General features: G+C 42.3%; 1 protein-coding gene across 2 annotated transcripts in view; it reads right to left on the minus strand.

Annotated features, from left to right (window-relative positions):
• Positions 1-1,525: 1,525 nt before the first annotated feature.
• Positions 1,526-23,486, minus strand: part of sesn1 (sestrin 1) — a 56,494-nt gene continuing 34,533 nt past the window's right edge. Inside the window, exons 1-9 of one of the 2 annotated variants that reach the window (XM_075459556.1) lie at positions 5,342-5,620; positions 4,478-4,543; positions 4,193-4,393; positions 3,918-4,100; positions 3,447-3,683; positions 3,088-3,342; positions 2,810-3,000; positions 2,551-2,695; positions 1,526-2,424 (exon numbers count right to left, since the gene is read on the minus strand). In XM_075459556.1, coding sequence (XP_075315671.1) covers positions 2,338-2,424; positions 2,551-2,695; positions 2,810-3,000; positions 3,088-3,342; positions 3,447-3,683; positions 3,918-4,100; positions 4,193-4,393; positions 4,478-4,543; positions 5,342-5,443 — 1,467 coding nt within the window. In that variant the 5' untranslated portion in view covers positions 5,444-5,620 and the 3' untranslated portion in view covers positions 1,526-2,337. Of the gene's footprint in view, positions 2,425-2,550; positions 2,696-2,809; positions 3,001-3,087; positions 3,343-3,446; positions 3,684-3,917; positions 4,101-4,192; positions 4,394-4,477; positions 4,544-5,341; positions 5,621-23,486 lie in introns of those variants that run through there. The other variant, XM_075459555.1, reaches the window with a different exon arrangement.

The raw sequence follows: 23,486 nt of genomic DNA on the forward strand, positions 1-23,486 counted from the left end.
AGATGAGGAACTGTTGACTGGTTGTCACTGAGTCATACAGTTCTGAAGCACATAAAGCAAAATAAATTCACATGAAAGTCCCTGAACTCTACTGATAAACTGAACCATTCCCCTGAGCTCAGCTTACTGTTAACAAAGTCACCTGTTTTATTTAGAGCGGAGTACTTTGGACCAAAGGTTTTACAGAGTAATCTTCATGTTGTTCCATGAGTCTCCTTTTGCATAACAATGCTCAGATATGCTTACCAATGGGTTGTTAAATTTTACTTTTCTTGTGGTAACTGAGCAGTGAAATTGAGGTGACTGTGACACCGATTGTGCTTTGACTGCTTGATTCCTGAATTGTGTTGGTCTCTCCACATCTAATACAATCTCTTTGATGAAGCAATAGAATTGAATCATTTAGGAAAAACTACAAATGATACACAACAATTGAATATTATAGTTTATTATTTTTTTCTTTTTAACTTTTTCAGATATTTTCATATAAAAAGTGTCAGTAACTGACATCAGTCAGGAATTTGAAAAAACAACCTCCACGTCCTCTCAAACCACTTCCAAATGTACCATTCCTTTATCGACGAACCCTTCCTCCTCCCCCTCGTTATCTGGGTATCACTCATTCATCTGTCTGATTCTCTCAGTCCACCCCCAGAAGAATGCAGTACTTTACTAATTTTAGTAAACAAAAAAACAAAACAGCAGAGGTTTCACACTTCTGCTCAAAATAATGATAAAAAAAAAAGCTGCTTATGCACTGGTTAGACTTCCCCAGCAGGAAAATAAGCACAGCTACAACCTTAATGCGCTCGAAAACTATCGACCGCAGAGGCGGCCCTGTGAGGGCCCGTCGGGTCTCCAAGCAGTGGGAACACGGGAGCCCAGAAAAAGAGTCTCTGCTCACCAAAGAGCACTTCTTATATGTTTTATAAAGAAAAACAGAAGAGGTATTCATTTACTGGTAAAATTCACAATCCAAAGCTCTGAAAGTGTTAGGGCGACCAGGCAGCTGGGATAAGCGGAAGACAGATACGGTGTGGTTAGGGCAACCGGAAGCAAATCCCTCCTGGAAAACCTGGTTTCTAACTTTCTTTTTGATTAGCTTTTTTTTTCTCTCCGCCCCCCCCTCCCATTGCCAGAAAAATAAAAGACATTATCAACAAGAGACAAACAGCTATCTCACAATAACAGAGCTACAGCAGAAGCATGAAGGCTTTCCCTCAAAGTGCCTCGCTTTTTTTTTTTTTTTTGACAAGAAATTCCAAAATGAATTTTTTTTTCTTTTTCCCAATCTCCACCATTTCTATGAAATGCACAAAATCACTCACGCCTCAGTCATCACGAACACATAACTCTTTTACACACGTACAATCAAACTCAAAAAAGGGCTCAGACAGTGTTTTGAGTTTTTTTTCCACATCTCTCTGGTTTTCACACTCCTCGGATTAGCTTACTTTGACATTTGAGAATTGGGATGCGAGTAGGAGACAGGAAGGTGTGTGTGTGTGTGTGTGTGTGTGTGTGTGTGTGTGGGGGGGGGGGGGGGGGGGGGGTAATGCAGTGGATTTCTAATGGACAGGGGCTTAAGTAAAGGGATTGGGGGAATTGGGTGGGGGATGATTGGGGATCAATATGATCCCGCGAAAATACAACATGGGAGCAGCAGCATCAGCACGTATGCACACTGTGCTGGATAGTTCAGGCACTCGTAAAAAAAAACACTGCCTATAGTTAATGCATCCATCTCCAGTTATCACATCGACAACATCCACTTTACGTGATACAAAATTAAATGAAAAGATATTAAAGAACCTAAACAGAGATAACAGTGAAAACAGAATCAAAGTGCAGACTGTTTCTGGCTGCACAGCTTTCGCTTTGGGGGTTTTCTCTCGGTTCTAACTCCATCAGGAGACAGGTGAGCTTGGCAACCGATGTATTGCATGCTGGAATACTGAAATGTAGTCCTGGATGTCTCCGGTGTTGATGATCTGGTACGGCACAAACCCCTCAGCAGGGCAGGAGTTTGCTCCAGGATGCCCTCCCTTGGTCAGTTTTGGCACTACAGGCAACACGTCTAAATGTGCGTGTTTCCTCTTGTAGATCGAGACGACTTTCCTCCAAAAAGAAACTTTTTTTTTTTTTCTTTCCTCTCCGCCTTCCATTTGTTCTGATCCTCTTCTCGTATCCAAACAAAGACCATTGTCACAACCAAGGACTCTTTTCCATATTTTTGGTGAATCCCCACCCCCCAAATTGATTTTTTTCTTTAAAGTGTCCCATAATGAGCAACAACAATGACAGTAAAGGAACAACAATAAAAACGGCAAAAGCACTTCATGTCATGTAGCGGGTGATCGCTCTCAGAGCGTATAACAGTTCTGCTTGCATTCGTGCTTCCATAAGAAGCAGATTAACATGGACCTGCAGGAGACAGGTGAAAGAAAAAAAAAAAAAAAAAAAAAGTTATTAAAACATATCAGACACTCAAGTAAGCAGAAGCAGCTGCAACTAAGAGCTCTAAACAGGAAATTCAGGCGTGAACCTCACCTTCTCGGAGTGCTGAAACTGCCTCCAGAAACTCTCATACATTCGTTTGGTGGTCTTCTCAGGGCTGCACACCATGGTCTTAATATAGATCTTAAAGCTACGGTCTAGAAGCTGGTTTATCTCCCCATAATCATAGTCATCATACCTGAGGAACACAGAGAAAGTGTCAGGAACAAGGATCAGAGTGACAGAGCTGACTGAGCAGAACGGCATGCATTACAGAATTAAAGGTTACATCACATCATATCCAGTGACTGACCTGATGCCAAACATGCAGTGGATGTAGTTCCAGATGGCCCTGCGCAGCATACTGGTGTCCACATCTTTATGCGTTGCCATGGTGTTGTATGTCAGATTGTAGGCCATCTGAAACTTCTCGTCCAGCATCTGGCCGACATCAGGATACAGTCTGTTGACCAGAGAGAAGCCGTGGTCCTCCCAGCTGTAGTCCTACAGATCGCAAAAACATAACAACTCAGTACCAGTCCTTTAGAGCATCCGTCTAACTCAGCACGGCAGACTGCATCTGCTATCTACCTGCACTCTCAACGTGGGCACATGCTCCCCCCTCCTGGAGAAGTCCTTGTAACCATAGCTGGGGTCCTCAAAGTGGCGGGAGATGTCCCTGGAGGGGACGCACTCCTCATCCTCAGCTGTGACCACCAGCATGCTCTCAGTCTTCTCCCTCTCAAAGCGAGTTGCCATCTCCTCCTGACTGGCCTCCTCGTCATCGCGGCACTCCTGCAGCTGCTTCATCCTCTCCATCAGCACCTCAACCTCACCGCACATTTCCTACGGAGCGAACAGAAGAAAAAACCCACCAAAAGATGAGATATAAAGTCCTGCAAGAGGCACAGATCCAAGCGTTTAAATGGGGAACTTTTGTGACCGCTCACCTGGTTGCCAAGCAAATCGTCATGGAGATAAGCGTGACCGTTGCCATTGGCAATGTCGCACACACAGTACTGGCTAAGAGAGGGGGGTCTGAACGTGTGTCCGCCATCGCAGTGGATCTCAGGTGTGATGCCGCAGCCGAAGGTGAAGGAGGCGAGGGAGTGGTAGTGTGTGAGCAGGACGACAGCGTGGATCAGCTCCGCCAGGGACCAGCTGTGCGCCTCCGCCTTCAGAAGTTGCTGAAAAGAGAACAAAGGACAAACTGTGAGCGATGTTACCCGGATCCAAATGATGACGACATGATCAATTAGAAAAAGTTAAGTTTTGATATTTCAAATCCTAGTTTGAGTCTCAGTTTTCCAGCTTCAGTCCCTATTTAAAGGACCCAAAATCTGTCCAAGTCACACAGCTGCAGCTGCACTCCGCCCATGACCTCCGCCTGCTGCAGACTTTGCACGCCAACATCCACTCACCTCGATGTGTTCCTTGGTGAGAAGCCAAGGACGGTGGGCCAGGATTTTGTTGAGCTCCCCGAGCTGCTGCAGCTTCTGTGGGGCTTCGTCCAGACCGTTCAACCACTTAGAGTCTCCCCCCACCTGGAGGAAGTCATTCACGTGTAGGTTGACCAAGTAGGAGCACTGATGTCTCGCCGCAGCCTGCCGGATGAGGTGAAAAACACCAGATATTCAAGCACCTGACATAAAAAAAAAAGTTTATCTGGGAATTCAGAGGCTGGGTATGTTCGTACCATGATGCCAATATAGTGTCTGTATTGCAAGGACAGGGGTCCATCCATCTGCAACAGGTAGTGCTGCGTCCGGAGAAAGCTCTCCAGGTACTGTGGGTGGAAGCCCATCACGAGGGAAATGTTGTCGAGTCGACTGAGGGCTGCAAATGCATCCTCAAATATCGACTGCGTCCTGGTGTCCACTTTACTGACTTGAAGAATCTGATTTTAAAAAGGAATATCAATCAATTGGATGCTTCTTCTGTGCGACAGAGCTTATAGAGGAGATTAAAGGCCGTCTCATACCTCTTTTTCGGGGATAAATCTGCTTGGTCCGTTACCAAGAGGTCTTGGGATCCTTACTCCCAAGTCCTGCAAGACAAAATAGAAGAAAAAGGGGAAAAAAATTAAAAAAAAAGTCTAATGTTTTAAATGTCACAGCTTTGAACACCACTTCTCCTTTCTTTTATTAGTCTCCAAGTTGTCTACGTCTGCTGAACCACTGTGAACAAATCAGGGAGGCTTTACTTATTTGAAACCCCTAACTAAGAATATTACAAATTCAATAAAGGTTTTTATGTTTTTGTCGGTGTAGAAGTAACTTGCAACACTTGTGAAAATCAAATTAAATCCAATTCAAACTAGTCAGAATTAATGACATCTCCCAACACGCAGGTGACATTTTTTTTCCCTTCATGCAAAATTAAAACCCAGCAGAAACCTTTATATTGTCTCTATGCTGTCCGGTAACTTTCCGCTGCTAGTCGAGACATGTCCCGCGGACACCGTCCCGCGGACACCGTCCCGCAGCGCACAATGAGGCAGCTCAAGCAGATGAATCAAAGTCCGAGAAATGTACATTATTAAGAGTGACATCGGGTTTAAACATCATTTTCAAGGCTTCATCCGTTTTACAGCTGATCTCAACACACACATTCACAAACCCTTTAGATTTCGAGCCCGATGACCACCAACTAACTCTCCAAACGCGTAAACAAGCCTTGACAATGGACTGCACTGCAGCTCGTTTGTTGAATGGGACACATCTCAATTTAAAGCACTTAAAACAACAACGTGACACTGGTTTTAACCCACACATAAGACTGAAGCATTATTAACTGCACTGCGTTTGTCCGCTGTGTTATTTGCATTTTTTTTTCCTGATCTTACCTTTTTGCTTAGCCGTTCACAGTGGGTGCATATCTTTAGCAAATCTGTCACTGCGTTAGAATTATTCTCCACGTTTTCTGCCGGTGTGACTGCGTGCCTCATCTCTTGTCCTTGCTGCACCCTGCTTATTGTAGGGGGTTGAAAACTTAAAAATTGAAATTTGAATGGCTCTTTCCTCCTCTCTTTGTTCCTGGAGGCACTGGGCAGAGTGCTCAGTTGTCAGCTGTTGCAGCCTCTCAGCAGAATACCGTCCTCTGCGGCTCATACATTCGGTAAATAAGTCGAGGCTCGAGTGAGTGGCGCGCCCGGAAGCCAATCGCGGAGCGAAAACAGAATCCTGACAACCAATGGCGGCGTTGGGAAGAGGACGGGGCGGGGCAAAGCGTGAAGAAAAAGGGGGGGTCCTAAACGTGAGCAGGGGGAGCGATCCCCCTTTAAGAAAACAACATCACTTCTCTCCTCTTTTGTTCCCTGCTGCCATTGATCATGATTGAATATACTGTTGTGCGTTGCGCTCTGTATGCTAACTGGAGCCCGCAATCGTTCCAAGCTGATTGATTTTGCACCCTAATCTCTCAAATCAATAGGTGCATCAAAACAAAATGTGACTGCACTTCTTAAAATAGTTTTGTGAAATGCTGGCAATTGCAGCTTGCAGAAAATATTTGCGTTATCGTCGTGTTTATCTGTGCAATGTGCATGAAAAACAACAAGCAGGAGCAAATAGCCCTATTGGCTTATTGCTGAACTGGAGGAGGAGGTGGGGGGTAAGCTGAGCCCCAAGCTCTCTTTGGTGAGCAGCAGAAAGAGGTAGAGGTCCACTGAGCAAAGATCAGCATCAGCACAGCGAGACGGGGAGCTGCAGGACCTGCTGCAACAACAGCCCTTCAGTTGGTGGTTTGCTACCGCAGCCTATCAGACCACAGATAATGCCATTTCTCCACCAATCAGCCCACGCCGAAGGAGTGCTTTAAAAGCCAGGAGGAAGCAGAGATAAGAAAAGGCAGCTCTTATGGCTTTGTTTATCCCAGCCTGACAATAACACGTTCAGCGGAACAGCGTTTAACCAGTTTATCACACCGCAGTGGTTACAAAGTCAATAATTGCTCAGAACTATATCTGATGATATCTTTTGAAAACAGCAGTTTACTGCAAACTCTATGTTGCATTACAATAAAACACCTAATTTCATCCAGATTTTCTCCTCTGCAGCAGAGACAACACACCTGTCTTTGCAATTCTCTGTAAACCATGAGCTACTTTTTCCTCATAAGCAGCACATGCAAGTCAAGTGTTGTTTCCTCTGCAATGCCAGGAACCACATTACAAAAGCATCCACGTACTGGCAACTGTGTGCACAGACAAACGTGTGAGTCATGTTTGTGAGATATGTGAAAATATGTTTTCAAAGCAAACCAGTGAAGAAAATCCAGCTCTGAGATTTTAAGAAGACTCACTTCATTGGGAGGGAACTGCAAAACTATTTTGATTGTTTGAGAAAGACTCGTGAATTTTGGTGAAATGCTCCCCTTGCCTCACTTAATCTTCACTCCGATAAAACTCTAGCGGCACAACTTTGGAAGGACAAAAACAGGACAAAGGAGTTAAATTTGGAGGAAAATGATGACCTAAAGCGGAAGCCAAGAAAAAGGCAAGTCTGCCACTGTGAGCCTGCCCAGCCAGTTTGTCAACCACCTGCTGGTCCCCAGCAACGATAACAGGATAGCACCATATTCAGCAGGTTCATTGTGTCCGTCGAACTACCCCCCCGCCAGGTCCTCTCCTGATGCCACAGGCTGGGGTGCACGCCAGTGGTAAACACGTTCCCAGGGCTGGAGTCAGCACTCCCAGATCTGACGGGAGCAAAGCTGCAGAAGAGGCTGGTCAGCGTTAGGGCTGACGACACACCAAACCTTTTCACATAAAAGCGCTTAGGCTCGGGGGTCCGGCCTTGCAGACAGAGCCAAACACTATTGTCAGAGCCCTACTGAGTAGGCTGCAGACTTCACTGTATGCACATCGGGGGTGTTCGTGTATCTCAGTAATTTGGTGAATAATCTAAATCTTCCTCAATGATAGAATGGTTGCATGTCATGTCAAATGTCATGTATTTGGTATCTCGGGCCAAATTAAACAAACCAACGATTGTAAATAGGACATACATGCAAAATAATCTTAGATACTGTGTATAGCAATCAAAACACTAATGACACTCGGAAATCTCAAGGAAACACCAGTAAATGTCCTTTAAGTTGCTTTTGTACATCTCAACATCCAGCTCCAGACCATGCATCTTGAGCCCAGTGCGTTGTCAGCACATAATTCTTGTATGTTGACAAAATTATAGAAAACTCGAACAAATTGTTCACTCTAGATCTCGATAAGTAATTCCTGTCTGGTGTAACAACCTGCGTATTCTTGTGTATCCTTTGAAGCCGCTAGAGAACACAGTGTGACAAATACAAACCACATTGCAGGTGTCTCAGGGGAGTCTGAAGACTCACATCGTTTAGGAGTCTCTGTCATATGTTTGAAGTCACCTACAGTGGGTTTGAATAGGATACGTTGCTCTTTGAGGTCTAATTGCTGCAAAGTCAGTCAGGACAGTGTTAAACGAATGTTTGCAGATACGTTTCAGCCGTCGGGGTTGAGAAGATGTGGCCCGTGTATATAAGTGTGCGTGGGGGCGGGCGGCCGTGGCTCAGTGGTTAGAGTGGGTCGTCCAATAACTGGAAAGTTGGAGGTTCGACCTCGACACAGCCGAGTTGCCCTTGAGCAAGGCACCGTACCCCCATGCTCCCCGGGCGCTGAGAATGGCTGCCCACCGCTCCAGTGTATGACATCTGTCTCTATGAGTGTGTGACCCTGTGCATGTGTGTGTCAACAGGTGCCGACCTGGATGGGTGAAAAGCAGAGGACAAATTTTGTGTGTATGCATGTATGCATGACCAATAAATCTGATCTTAATCTTAAGTGTATGGGATGGGCATTCTGATTGGAGTCAGGACAACACTGAAAAGATTAGTTACAATGAATGGGAAGATTCCTGGAAACAACAGGAATCATCTCAGATTTGTTTCAGATACTCATCTGGTGGAGCCAGAGGGCCTGAACAATGTTTGAAACAAGTTTCAACAGCATTAAATACTCGTATGAACTGTAAAAGGCAGGAAAATTATTCAGATTAACAATATCAACAATTAACAATGTTTCTTCATATCATGATCATGGTGACAAGCTGTTTGTTTGAGGTTGCCCTCTTGAATCGACCTCTTGTGATTCAAGTGAGAAATTCAAGAGTGTACATTCAAAGTATAACCAAAAATATACTTTTATCAAATAAAATGGAGGCCAATTTAGTCTAAAAAGTATTTAATACCACAATCTACCCAAATGTAAATAGATAGATATATAGTGAATAGAAAAATGCCTTTTTCTTCGCAAAGGGAAATTAAGGTATATGTGTATGTAGCTTTGGCATGCGTTACAAACATCACACGCAGAAGAGGAAACTATTTAGTTCCCATCATAAGTCAGACAAAAGACGTAAACCTTCAAAGTGACTTTACATAATCCTTGTAAGAAGAAAAATCACACTGCGAAACCAACCAATGAAGCGGAAACAAGTACATTTAGAGCTTTTTTGGACAAGTTCCATTACTGAAATCTTGTTCTTAAGGGAATCCATCTTGCACACTTTAAATCCTCCATCTTTGCACTCAAAGGTGAAAAACAGACACTACTTTACAGTCAGACACACAGCGGGAGTGTTTTCGTACTTAAAAGACCACGGGGAAAGTGAAACCCTGATAACTATAATGATCAGTCAGTGAAACAATTTCATTTCTTCAGAACATACCGCGGCAATGGAGATTGAAATTTTATGAGTGTAGAATAGTGTTATAAAACTGATAACTAAATGTGAAACACTTTGTATTAAAGCAAAAAGAGTTTCAACAAGATCTAAGAGACTCAATTTTGACAAGTTTTAAATTATGACTTTATCCACTATCTCAATTGCTCATGCTAGCAGATGCTTTTCCTTTATGAGTGCACAAAATAATTAAAAACAGCCTTCAACCAATAAAGCGCATGATAAAAGTTAATGAGATTAAAAAAAAAAGCAGAGAGAGTCTTGCCAGGCATAAACTCTGCACATATGTGTCTCAGCACTGCGGCTGCTGTGTTTTCTCATACAGTTAGACGCAAGAGAACCCGCAGAAACTGTGGGGATGTTCAACAAGTGGCAGAAGTCCACCAGACCAGTTCAAACCCGACCTATCACTGCACAGAGGAGAGGAAGCAGAAAACACTCAAACACTGACATAAGCCTAGCAACAGGCTTCCACCAATCGCAGGGTAGAACAACAGTTTCAGGAACCAATCTTGTCCGCTCAGTCCGTCTGCTTCTCTTGTTTCTCTTACAAAAAAAAAAAAGGAAAAAGAAACAGAGAAAAAAAAAAGTTGTGCCGAGGTATGAAGTTCACCGAGCAACCTAATGTGCTGCTTCATAGACTGTTGTTCAGTTTGCTTGTGTCTTTGCGACGTCGTAATATGTCTGTTTGAGTTTCGCTGACAAAAAGAGGCAAAACAAATGTTCTCCAACTTCACAGCAAACACCAAACCACATGTTTCAAATTAGCTCGGAGGCTCAAAACAGCGACTGTGAAAAACAACCAGAGAACTTTTTCCATGTAAACAGACTACTCTGAATGCTGTGAAAAAAGTCAGAGCTCTTACAGAGTTTTGAACTTGTACATAGCGAAAGAGTAAAAACTGAAGACTAAGAGGATATCCCTAATGCCTCTCTTCAAACACAGCTCTAGGTTTCAGCCTGTTCAACTCACTGAGCATTTAGCAGAGCAGAGAAGAAGGTTAACCCTTACCTACCCTGCAGGCTGTAACCTGCAGACTTGCACAGCAACAAAAAGGATGCAGGTCTGGTGCTAAGTTGCTAAAACCTGTTGATAAAAGGCCTAAGAGTGGATTGGTGTAATGCAGCCATCATTTTCACCTCATGTAAATTGTCAAAGTTGGATCTGTGTGGGAATTAAAGTCGACTTTTGGCCCTCTTTGAACGTCTCTTGTTCCCTTTTCTGCTTCTTTTCTTTTCTTCTCCTATTCTCTGATCCATGTGTATTCTGGCAGGATATCAGAGTAGAGTGGGATCGCCAAGCGCCGTCTTTCCTGAGAGGACAGGCGTGCCTCCAGATCAGCGGGTCCTGCGCACACCAGCACTGGGAGGAAGCTTTCCCTGGATTCCATGAAAAGCAGAGGAACTGCAGGGAAGCAATGGAGAACATTGAAAATAAAAGGAAACTTGCAATTGGATCAAGGAGGAAGAGGTATCTAGGGTAAAAGATGACCTCGCTTTTATGAGTTTACACTGCCAGGCAGAGACATGCATCTGCTTACATCCATAATGATCTATAAGTACCCTAGTTGACAATACAGGGGGAAAGGCGTTGGCCTGCACCCTTTGTATGCACGTGTGGAAGAGTGAGTTCCTGGGGATGTAATTCTAACATGGAGAGGGCAGCTGTCACAATACAACAAGCTCAGGGAGAAAAGATCCCGTAGAAAAACAGAAAACACCAATCCCTTCCCTGCTATCTTTAGCCTGATATGACACAGCCAACACTAATCAATAATAAATCTCTTCCTTTTGCTTTGCCTAAACTCTTTACTCCAAAATTCAGTGTCCTTTCTATATCTGTAATAACAAACACGGCTCTACTTTAACTACTCACAGTCTGAGACATTCTCACATGCTGAAAACTTGAGCTGTAAAATCTGCAAGCTTATCTCAACTGGTCATGTTATCCAGAAAAAAAACGGAACTAACAAAGCTGACCTTATAGTGGCATTAAGATGCTTAACAAACCTCCCCATACAAACAAACAAAACAAAAAAAACAAACAAAGAAAACACATCCCCTGTGGTCTAACGCCGTTTCAAGCTTCCTTGCAAGCGCAGCTGGTTTTTTTTCTCCCTCAGCTGACTGAGCAAAAAATGACTCATCTCACTGGGAATGCAGCCAAAAGCTTGTTTGGTCGTCACCCTATAATTCTTAATAGACACTGTAAACCACACAAAAGACCCTTCACCTGTTTCTGTGAGAAAACAGAGGTGAGGAGTCTATGCCAAAAATACCAAGAAACAACATGTTCACAGGAGAAGCTGACAGCAGACAACAAGAAGCTAAATATAGGCTAAACGCCTGTTGAGCCACTGAAAAACAATAGAAAGTAAGTCAATGCCCTCTTTTATTTTACAGGATGACTGGTACAACAGCACACCAGAAATTGATAAGACTAATTTAACCCACCGCAGTAGCTACAACAACGGTTAGAAACTATTTCCCTTTGCATTAATCTGTACTTATGCTAGTTGCCGGTGCTGGTTTCACTTCTGCTTTCCTCTATCTGTCCTCCAAATCTGCAGCCTTCCTCTGGATGTGTTTAGATCGCAAAGTTGAGGAGGTGACGTGATACTGCTGTACTTTAAGAGTCGAGGAAATGATATGGCCTTATTGTTGCTCTTGAACCAAGCTTGGCCGTGTCATATTACTTAATTCATAAGTAATGAGCCCTGGTACTGAACTGCAGAACAAAATGGCTGGCAGAACCTCGTTTGAGTGCACAGCGACTGGCCCATTAATGTTTCATCATTTATGAAATGTCAGCTCATTGAGGTGGAAACTCATCTAGGCCTCTGTCCCCTTCACTCATCGTCACCGATGCAAAACAGCACTAATCTCTTATGGTTTGATGCTTTGGTTGTCAAATTCCCATAACCATTAAACGGTATCTGATGAAAATTTCCACTTCGATTGAAATTGGTTAAAATTGGGTTAATATGCCAAAGCTGAAATTCGGCTCTTATTGTAGCTTTAACGAAAAGTAAGAGGTGAATTTTGCGTATCAAATTATAACTGACCTATTCGCTAAGCCACACCCACCTTAGTTACTGGCTCTGCCCCGGTTACACGCTGGCGCAACAAGCAGGTCAAAGAGTAGGTGGAGTGTGCACACCATTTAAAGAGCTTATCAGCCGGCGCGCGGACACTCACCTCGATCATATGGTTGATATGAACACAAATGGGTTGTTAGGATGCCAAAAACCAGGCAGTATTAAATGGATAAATGAAGTCTTTGACCTTGCTCATTCTCGACTGTTCACTAACCGGCAAATGATTGTCGATATTTTTTCTTTCCGTTTGGCACATTTATCTTGTCAACGATTAAAGACACAACAAACCATTTTTATAAGCATTTTTTTTGTCATTTCTTTCAAATATTACACATTTGCTTGATTGCTACATAATCAACATCTTGCATCAGCAGACCATCCATGTAAAGGAGTAAAGAATCTTTAGAGTGGAGACAGTAAACTGGAATGTTGAAAGGATGCAGAAGGAAACATGAGTTGTGGTGCTTTAAGGAGGAAAACTGCAACAAAATCTTGTTAGCATGTTTGGCTGTGATTGCAGGAGCATAAAAATCCCATAAAAAGCATAAAGAGTGACCTCAATAAACCGTGCAACTAGGACCTTTTTCCACATGGAGCATAGATGCAATGCAATGTAAAGTTAGCATGAATGGGCTTATTTTTTATTGGTTTTTCTACACAGTTGTTTTAAATGCTCCATTTAAGCTGATAAACAAAGTATAATTCATTCTTTACACATTAATGTGTTTTTTTATTCAGTACAAGCTAGTAAATAAAGACAGTATCGACAACCATTGTTGTACCGTCTTTCAAGAACTTTAAGTAGAGCTCCATGCATGTGGGAAGATGTTGAATACAGGAGGCCTATCACACAAGTTATGGCTGCTGAATTATGACTGATAATCACAGGCGGTTCACCTTTGTTCCTCACAGATGCCCGACTTTCTTGCGCCACAAGTTTAGGTTTAAACAGTGCTGCAGCAGGAAATATACACAGCGGAGCCAGCAGATTTGATATGAACACAAACACGAGAGCAACGGGTTCAACATACACAAACTCACAGCACATGCAAGTTGTTACTTTGAAACTACACCCAGTGAGTTCCTCAAACATGAAATCACTAACACATGACAGGAGATGACGAGTTTTTAACCGTCTAAAACAACAACAGAAAAATGTGGGAAATGCTTACAGATGCACATTATCTAGTGGACTGATATACGTCTTTACAGGTTCACGAAGAATCACTAATGAGTCTTACAATAGATTAAGGACAAACTATGTAGTAACAGTCATTTAACTGCCTTAAAGAAAAAATGCAGCAAGCACACATCTGTAAATTAAGCTGAACATGGCAGCTTTTGTCACCTGCAAAGACTTTTTTAAGCCATTTTATTGGCCGTATTCAAAGATAATCTTTGTGTCCTTAGTGGTTGTTTGATGTGTTTGCAGGATCTAGACAAAAAGCTGCAGGGCAAGAGATAAAAAACAAAAAATGTATGTAGTCGATATCTGTGCTTCTGAGTTATTTCTTTTTTAACCATCCCCTAAAATGTGATGGGCTAATTTGTAAGGTTTGTGAGTGGGCTGGTTTCTTGACGTTTACAAACTCTCTATGGACCTCATAACCCCAATATAAGTGTGCTTGCATTGTGTGCGTGTGTGTGTGGTCCTCCCATGCCACAGGTAGTGTTGGACATATTTGCTCTGTGGTTAATCAGTCACAGGCCTCTGGGACTGAGAAAAGAACAAACCAACGGATGAAAATCTTTCATGTCATTCCCCCAAGTGGACCTGCACTTGTATCAAATATCTCACTAAGTTTTGTGTGAGACATGATTAAGAGACAATGTTGCTTTCGTCCTGTGTCGCATACAGTGAGCGTATTAATGAGGTGATGAAAAAACAAAAAAAATTTGTAAGAATGCTTTTTCACTATTTAGTGTTAGTGTTGCCAACAAGTGCACGAATAACCTAAATGGGAAATAAATGGTCTTATATAACCTCAAATAAGTAGCAACCACCAGCAGGAGGTCTAGCACTGCTCCCACTGGTGTCACAATTGATCAAATTAATGACAAAGAGAGATGATAAGCAGCAACAGTGCATGGCTTACCCACTTGGTCAAACCGACGCTGTGGCTGGACTGAGTCAATATCACCAGATAATTTGAAATGAGGATAAAAAAGGACATCACGAGAAGTCTCGAGTAGAATCACAAGTGTTGTGATAAAAGTCTTTTTAAATACGAACAGAAGGAAAATGGTTGTCTCGTGAGACTTCTGTACGTTTTGATCAAATAAACACATCTCTAAAATAAAATATTCATGCCCAATAGCAAATGAGTTTTTGATATTCTATTATCTTACCACTGCAGTTTAATGTATAACTTTTATAAGTCGCTGCCCTCATTTGTGATTATGTCACAAGATGGATGTTGGGGTTAAAGAGGGCATTCACAATACAAGAAAAGGAGGTGGAAAGAGTGGGAGGAGGGAGGACAGGGGGACGGAGGGAGCGGATTATTTGACCAGTGGGCTGAGAGAAAGCACCTCGTACCTTATCATGGATAAGTAAACACCACGCACCGTCTGGAGTGACATCATTGTCCCTGAAAAATCAATAACCAGCCACTTCCTTTGCAGTGGGAAAAATCGATGACTCTGTACACTAGATTACCTATTTTTGCCCACTCACCTGAGGAGGCGCACACAAAAAGCACACAACTAATGCACCCACTGTGCTGCAGAGCACATACACGGATGGGCATTAATAGAAACAAACCCACTGTCATAGTTTTCACCAAGGGGAGCAGTATTTGTGCAGCCCCAGTGCCGAGTCAGCCCATTATGGGATTAGTGGTGGCCACAGTGCAGTGTAGTCCTAGTGTTGAAGTCTAAAAGGGATAATGGCTCTGCCAAATCAGATTTTTATCAGGTTTCCCACACAAACACCTACACACACGCGCAAAAACCAGAGCAGCATGGCTCAGCCCCAATCTCCAAATCTCTAAGTGTTTGTGAACCTCTGCTCTTACGTCTTGTTTTTCTGCTCAGCCTACTGCTTGACATTATGCAATTGAAGCAAAGCTCAGAGTTAAAAGGTAATAAAAATGTATGAGTGGAGAAAAACAACATTTCAAAACGACGCAGGCATTTAGTGTCACTCCTTGTGAATTTATCAGTGACAAATGAATGTCTGGAATGTGGTCGGAGCTTTAAGCCCCACTGACAGTCTCAACTGTAGCTGGATGTGCTCTCAGGATCCTTTTAGCTGAACAGAGAGAAGAAAATAAAACATTGCTGTCGGCTTGTTTTCCAAAGCAAACGTCTGGGAGGAAGAGTTCAGTGTCGTGGGCACGGCTCTCAGATTTGGCCCCGTTGCCCTGCCGAGGCAAGCGGTGGAAGTGCAGGCAGGTAACTGACTGGACTGGGTGGAGGGGAAATGAATAACTGAGCTCCCTTCACATATATGTGTGTAGAAAAGAGGCACAGTTTGTCTAACAGCAAGGAGAGGAAAGACGAGACGAGGCAAAAACTGGAAGTGGAGGGTGAGAAAAACATTGCAGCGTTAATTAAATACAGCCTGACAGAAAAGTGTGATCTGAAAAGTTGAAACTGACTCTTAGTTTCAATTTTCAATGCTGAGACAAAATAAAGAAAGAAAGAAAAAAAAGCAGTGCTCCTTTTCTGAGGTGACTAAGATGAAGAAGGTTGCTGAGAGGGTTTATTTTTTTTCTACCAAACCAGACTGGGTTTCATTATCACATAAAAAAAATATATATATTAAAAAACAGTATCTCGCTCTTGCCAGGAACAATGTGTGTGGGTAACCACCGCAGATCTTTCAATATTGTTTTTGAGTGGTATAACAAAAACACCAATAGTGAGTTCACACCCCGTCACCGCTTGGTGCACTCACCTGGGGCACCGCCGTCTGTCTCTTTGTCCACGTCCTGCTGAGACCCCAGATGCTCTACTATATCAGCATGGCTGAAATGGAGGAAGTCTCATCTACTTTCTCAGTTCTCAACTAAAAAAAAACCTGAAATGAAATCAATCACGGCCTGCAGCTAAAAACAAAAAAGAACAATCACTACAATACTGGCACTTTTATCGCCCAGTGTTGAAAAGGCTGATATTTAAGATAAGCCAGAAAAGGCAAAGGTTGTTTACAGTTTACACAAATACATAAACAAAACATGTCCTGCGGAGAGTTTTATCATACTGCGAATAACACATGCGGTGCAATTCTCAGGTCTTTTTATTTCACCATACAGTATTGTCAAGCAACGTGTTTTTAACTACGAAGGCAAGTGATCTGATATTATGGTTAATATTTGTTTTCATGCCAAAAGCCATGCCATGCACTCTAACACACTCCAATAGCAACACGGATACTAGTTTATGAACTGTGTAATAGTAAGTATAAAAAATAAATAAAATACAAATGTTTATTAGATCACAGGAAAGTGTTCCACTTTGTCTCACTCCATCTTAAATCAGAGCCCAAAGAGGGGGCTGGTATTTCTGGATTTTGTTTGTATATGGCTCTGCCTTTATATAACTTTGGTCTAATGCACGTTAAAATCATCCAAGGCAACATACGATCACCACAAAGATCATCTTTTGAGTTCCGACACCCACTTTGCCAGCCTGTTAGGTATTCAAAGTGGACCTTTCGTTCCCATTGTATCAGCAAACTAAACTCCATTGTCCAGACTGAACTTAAGACATCAAACTCGCTCAGATTCAGTTGAATTACAGAAATGTTCTTTTATCATTTGTTTACTTTCTGAGAGTTGGCTACAAACACCAGTAAACTCTGCTCAGGGATGTTTAAAGCCATTTTCGCACAATGAAAGTGAACAGTTGTCTGTCATTTTTTCACAGTTGCTGTTCACACAAGCATTTTACAGTGGGAGACTTTCTGCTGGAGAGGCATTCTCACAGCTAGAAACATGAGGGGGGGACCATCTTTCTAAAGCGCCCTGGAGGGAATACACAATGCAGAAATTGCACTGTGGAAATTGCTGGGTTTGTTTTTTACAACACGGAGAATGGCAGAATAGGCTCCTTGATTACTGTTTTTATGTTAAAATGAACACAACATATATCTGAACATATTCACAATAACGAGGAGCAGGTGGAAAGTAACATAGAGGTCACCAGACCAACAAAATTAAATGTCAATAAATCTTATCGGTTTTGAGGGCAAAGTCAATATAACACAACCAGGACACACAAAATAAATATCTGTGACTGCCATCAGTTGATATTATCTTATTGGAGATGGGCTAGCTGTAGTCAAGGAGCTGTATATCGGCATATCGACATATCTGCACATCCACTGTTCAGAATGCTGAATTCTCACTTGCCACCACTGCAGAACACTTCCTAAACATTTCAGGACTCCAGTCTCCGTGAGAGAAAAAGACATAACTTGGCATAAAGACTGGAAGCATGGGGGAAAGACCTCACGGTTCTGTTTGAAAGTAAAAACTAAATGTTTCCACTAGCATTTGCGATGCTCTGTAATATCTGCACCTGGTTTGTTTAATCAATGTATTTGTGACCTGTGACCAGTCCAGGAACAGGCTTCAGCCCACCTGGGACCTTGAACAGAAAACAAGGAGGATACAAAATGGATGGATGGGTGTTTGTTTAAAGGGTATATACTCAAAAATGTAAAACCAATTTCCAGTGGTGAAACAGTGGGCCTACAGCACTGTAGCTTCATATTTAGAGTTGAACATTTACCTTTGAAATAAGTCCAGGATTCCAGCTTTGTGTGTGTGTGATTGTGGCCAAATGTCTCGAGAGGAAATCTATTCTCTTTATGCAGCAGAGCAAAAGTTTGGGCTGCAGCTTAAAAATGTGACCCTTCACTAACCCGCCAGTAAGGCAGAGTCAGCTCACATTGCACATAGAGATGTCCTGCTGGGTGAGGGTGCGTTCTCTACGGGACTCCCACAGGAAAGCTTCACACAATACTTGGCTCTCCTTGAAGAGGACACACAAGCACACATGCACGCAAAAACACATCAACTGTGCAGAGGCAACTGAGTGCACACACAGAGACAGATGAAGCCAAACTTCAACACACACACACACACACACACACACAGAGAGTCTCAAGCAGACAATGGACAGTGGAACTGTGCCATAAGGGAAGGCTGTTGTCCAGTCACTGGGCAACTGGGGCAGCAGATGGTCGTCTTCCCTTCCACTAACACCAATCAGAAGGAAAGGGAGGGGTGAGGCTCAGCCGAGTGGTCACTGAGCGAACACCTTTCACAGTACATGGGAATGACTCAGCCATAACGCATAAAGCAAATGAGCTGGACATTGATTGTCTGCAAGTCGGAGTTGCATCACCAAAACAGACAGCTTATCAGATCCAGATGTACCGAGGAAAACGCACTGCTAATACAAGAAAGAGTATAGATTTCAGTTGTGTTTTTTTTTAATGAATATGACAAACAAGCTAACTCTAGTAAACGTCATACACAACAGAGGCCCTTATGGAGGAGGCAGAGGCTGATCTTAAGTGCAGAAGAGCAAAATAGGGGAAAGGTCAGTTCTGAGATAGAGAAGAAAGGAAAAAAAAAAATCAGAGGGGAAGGTTTCGTATCCTGTTGATCAGCTCCTCAGCTTGAAAGTTTTGATTGGAGAGCATGCGTTGGCATACATATGCAAAGGTATGCGTGTGCATGTGTGTGCACAGAAGATAGGGCGAGAGGAGGTAGAGCCTCTCTGTAAAAACTGTTTCTGATCTTTGTTCATCTCAGCCAATGGTAACAGAGAACAAAAAAAACAACAAAAAAACCCTTCAGCCCAGCATTTTCTCCGTCCTCTATCTTCTGTAGCGTGTCAGGAGGCATGTTTTGGAGTGGCTTAACCCACAACACCAGTCATGCAGCATAAATAAAGAACTTATTAGTCGCAGCAGGATGGAAGACATAGGACAGACGTGAGCAATCGGTGCTCTTGTGGTGGTAGATGTACAGTAGAGAAAACAACTTTGAATGAATGGAGCCTCTGTGCGCTCAGCAGAGTGAGCCGCCATCAAGTAAACAAGTTTTTTTTTTTTAGGAGAGTTACATCATAGCTGATGTATGCGAGAGAAAGAGCGAAGCGTCAGTCAAACAGAAGGAGCTCGACAGAAAATGATACAGCAAAAAGGAAAAGTATCAAAATTTCTATTTCTATCAGCGAGTGAAAGAGAATAAAGATCAAGAAGACACATTTTTAATGTTCAAAGTATGGCTGCTTTTTTAATTTACTTTGCTTATTATAACAAAGGAAAAAGCCAAAGTTTCAGTACCCTCTATTGTCAGCACCTCCTTCCCGTTTCTTATGATCAACTGTCTAAAATCCCAGTAGAAGCAGACGGTCTCCTCTGTGTATCATTCTTCCTGCTGCTCAGTGTTTTAACATCATGTCAGTAATAATAAATGTTGTCACAAAATAGCAGCCCGTCTTCCTGATTGACTTTTGCAACGCTGGTCCAAAACAGAGATAGACATACATAAATGTGAGTGTCCTGTGCAGAGCATATCGCAGCATTCACAAAACTTTCCTTAAACGACCTTATGGGCTTGCACTGCTACTTTGCTACTTTCATTCATATCCAGTCCCAAGCTCCATTTTCATTTCTTCTGGTTTGAATGAAACTAGGATAGATGCTGTCCTAGCTCTCTCAACAGCGTAGTAGTTGGTCTTGCATGTCACCATAATTCCATCCCTAGTCCTTGATATAAGAGGTTATTTCTACATTGCAGACCAACGAAGAGTTGTACCTGGTCTGGAACCGTTTCCTCTGTCCAGGAGCCGAATCCTATGGTATGGAAACACAAAGGCCTGTACTGAGATTAGGAACTGGCTCAGAACCGGAACCGGAATAGTTTTGGTTGTAAAAGGCGAACATGGACGACAGACATTTCTAACAAGGTAATCAAGGTCTGAGGGAAAACTTTGGCGTCTATATTCTTCCTTTTCCCACTCCAACATTGCACAATAGAAGACACTTATCTTACTTAAAGGCTTGATAACAATGTTTTACTTTTAAGTTAATCTTTTACACACTTAACGGTTTAGAACTAAATAAATTCTGACCTTTTGCATGTCACTTAGTGTCCATGCATGGCTTAGATATTTAGACACAACAGACTGTTAAAATCAGTGATGCTGCTTTTCTTCTGTTCCTTCAATCAATACAACCCTTTCACCACTGCTATTCATCGTCCAGCAGCCAACGGATCCTCTCTGCCCGTTTTAATTTGTATCACTGTGTCCTTTCAACATTGCCTTGAGCCAGTCTTGACAGATTGTTGTTTTAGTCAATAGGACAGTTAGGAATGTGGTCAAAGCAGAATTGAAAGCATGCCTGAGGAGAGCTGTGTGACTCAACTCATCCATACCTTGGCTATGGCCTGCGTTTCTATCAAAGTAAAGTGTCAGTTCGGGGGAAAGTATAGCCCAGGTTATTTTATGCAGCTACAATTTTTTGCCTCCACATGCAGGCAATTAGCTGTTGTGAAAGTGTAACACACACACACACACACACACACACGCAGTACCAATTATTGAAAAGAGGTTGGATAGCTGAGCAGCATGTGCATGTCTGTTATAAACAAAAAAAGCGTGAAGGTAATGCTAACCAAGGCAGTTGGAGCAAACTTGAAAAACATGCCACATATCAGTTGCTTGTTTTAACAAAACTGTCAGGAAACATGTCGTACACAGAGCTTATGAATGGAGGTGCAATTCAGTCTAGCATTTGCTACAGGTTGGGCATTTACTTGAGATGGAGGTCAGATAACAAATCCGACTCAGTAAATGATAGTTGTGAAAACAAGAGTATTAAAGCCAAAACATGATAACTTCTAAAGAAACTTCAAACTTTGTTCTTGGGCCACCAGCAACACACCGGCTGTCAGGGGTATGTGTTTTTAGGGAGGACACGGATGCGGACTTAAAAGGAAAACAGTGATTTATTTCACAAAAACACAAAGTAATAAACAAAAGGCGCGGCTGGGCCGGATTCAAAAAATCAAAACTATGAAGAACAAACAAAAAGACTTGACATGGCAAGGGATAAATAAATACTTAACTTTGACGAAGGGAACGCAGAACATGGAACATGGAACAAGGAAACAAGCCAGGAAGGTCAGGTAATGTGGGGTAAGAAACATGGGAAATGGTAGAATCTCACACCGAACAAAAAGGACTGAGAACATATATAGGGAGTGAACGTGATTGGGACAAGGTGCAGCTGGAGGGGAATAAACAGGTGACGTGAGTGAACTAATGAACAGAGTGAAGGGAAACTAAAGCATGACAAAAAACTAAACCTGGACTGAAAACAAACATAACCTAAATATGAAAACCAAAAATGAGAGTCTCTGGGCGTGACACCGGCCAAGTTTGAAGTAGACCGAATGAGAGGTATTCAGAGAATCCTGGACTTCTACATGAGTTGTAAGCACACGATAAAGTAGCTTAAAATGAGGAAAAGGAGAAGGTGTAAAGATTAACTCACAGAAACCAGAACCCCATTTTAACATTAAAGATGTAATTACATCGGTACATGTCCAACCAAAACCAGACTTTTAAAATACATATAAACATGTTAGTGCGACTGAAATTGTACCAAATCAAGCTTCTCAAACCCAGAAACTTCTCTAACACACCCGGAAAATATGGTTGGGGATCGAATTACTCTGCATGCGTACCGACAACTAGACTCAAGTGGGCCTTGGCACTCGGTACATGCACCAAAGTTCTGTCTTTTTGTGAAAAAAAGTAAAGTTAAACCGTATTTTTATTGCAGACAAATTCTCAAAAAAGCTGCTCTCATTCACATGTTTTTCTGACGGGCTGATTTTCAGTTATAGCCATTAGAACTATAACTCACTGTCGCTCTGCTCTACGAAAAACCCTGAGTTTCTTACCACAACAAAAAAAAAATAAAAAATCCCCGTAAAAGTAATTTATAGACAGTGTCTGCTATACTTTCATGCACCATGATCTCCCACTGAGAAAGTTAGAAGTGGCAGAATTTCTTGACTGTTTGTACACACAGTCTCTAGTGTTGCAGCATTGGACCACGTGCTCCCATGCATGCATACTGGGGCAACAACAGCGGTCCAATTAAATAGCACCATCGAGCTGTAACCGTGGCTCAACTCAACTGTACATGTAAGCCCGCTGATTGAACACAGTGCAAACCGCCCATGCGAGGCAAAAGTTAAATAATACATGTCTGACGACCGGTGCTGACATGGTTCAACATACCATGAAATGTAAATGTGAATGATTTATACTGCATAAAAAGGATGGAAAATTGGACAAACTTAGCCACAAGGTCGAAGGTAATTACACAATCCCTGATTTATTGTTAAAACTGACACAGTCGTTGAGGGTGACTGCTTTAGTGACTCAATACTGTACATACATCAATGCTGTGATAAAAGATACCATCTAGAAAACATTTCACTCATCACTGTGAGCCAAACTTGTAACTCAAAGTAAAGAATGAAGTGAAACAAGAACTATAAAAAAAAAAAAAAAGACTTCATCAAACCTAATCAAATTGTTTTGCAGAAAAGCGTAATGTCCCTGCTGGCCATGTAATTTGACATTACAAGTTGGGAAAGTGGGCTTCTGAGGATCTGTTAGTCTTCTAATGTGCATAGAAACAAGTAACACAACTATTTCTATATTGCTTCAGGATGTATAAGGGATGTTAAAGTCTTTGAAGATGTTGAAGTCTTTGAAAACTTTGAAGTTTTCTGTTCAAAACACATTCTTTCGAAGACAAGCTGGTTGACTCCTGAAAAGCCAGGGGTCTGTCTGTTTTTCAGTGCTCAATTATGTAAGCAGAGCTCAGAAAAACAACTTCAGGTGCCAAGTGCTATCATAAAAGTTGATTGTGTTTTTTTTTTTTTCAACACGTTTTTGCTATGAGACTGGAGGGAGCTGCAGAAAATACTGCAGGTCATGTTCTGTCTTTCTAATTTTCCCTCCTCACAGGAGCCCTGAACATAGCCGATCCTCGTTATTTCCCTGCACACAAACACATCTCTGAGCAACATGTCTTCAGATTAAGGGAGGGATGTAACAGAGGACTGGGGGTAAAACAGAGGAAACAAGTAGGGAGGGGGAATAGTGGTAAACCTGCAGTATATAG

Source organism: Odontesthes bonariensis, chromosome 24, assembly GCF_027942865.1.
Source record: "Odontesthes bonariensis isolate fOdoBon6 chromosome 24, fOdoBon6.hap1, whole genome shotgun sequence".
Classification (NCBI taxonomy): domain Eukaryota; kingdom Metazoa; phylum Chordata; class Actinopteri; order Atheriniformes; family Atherinopsidae; genus Odontesthes; species Odontesthes bonariensis.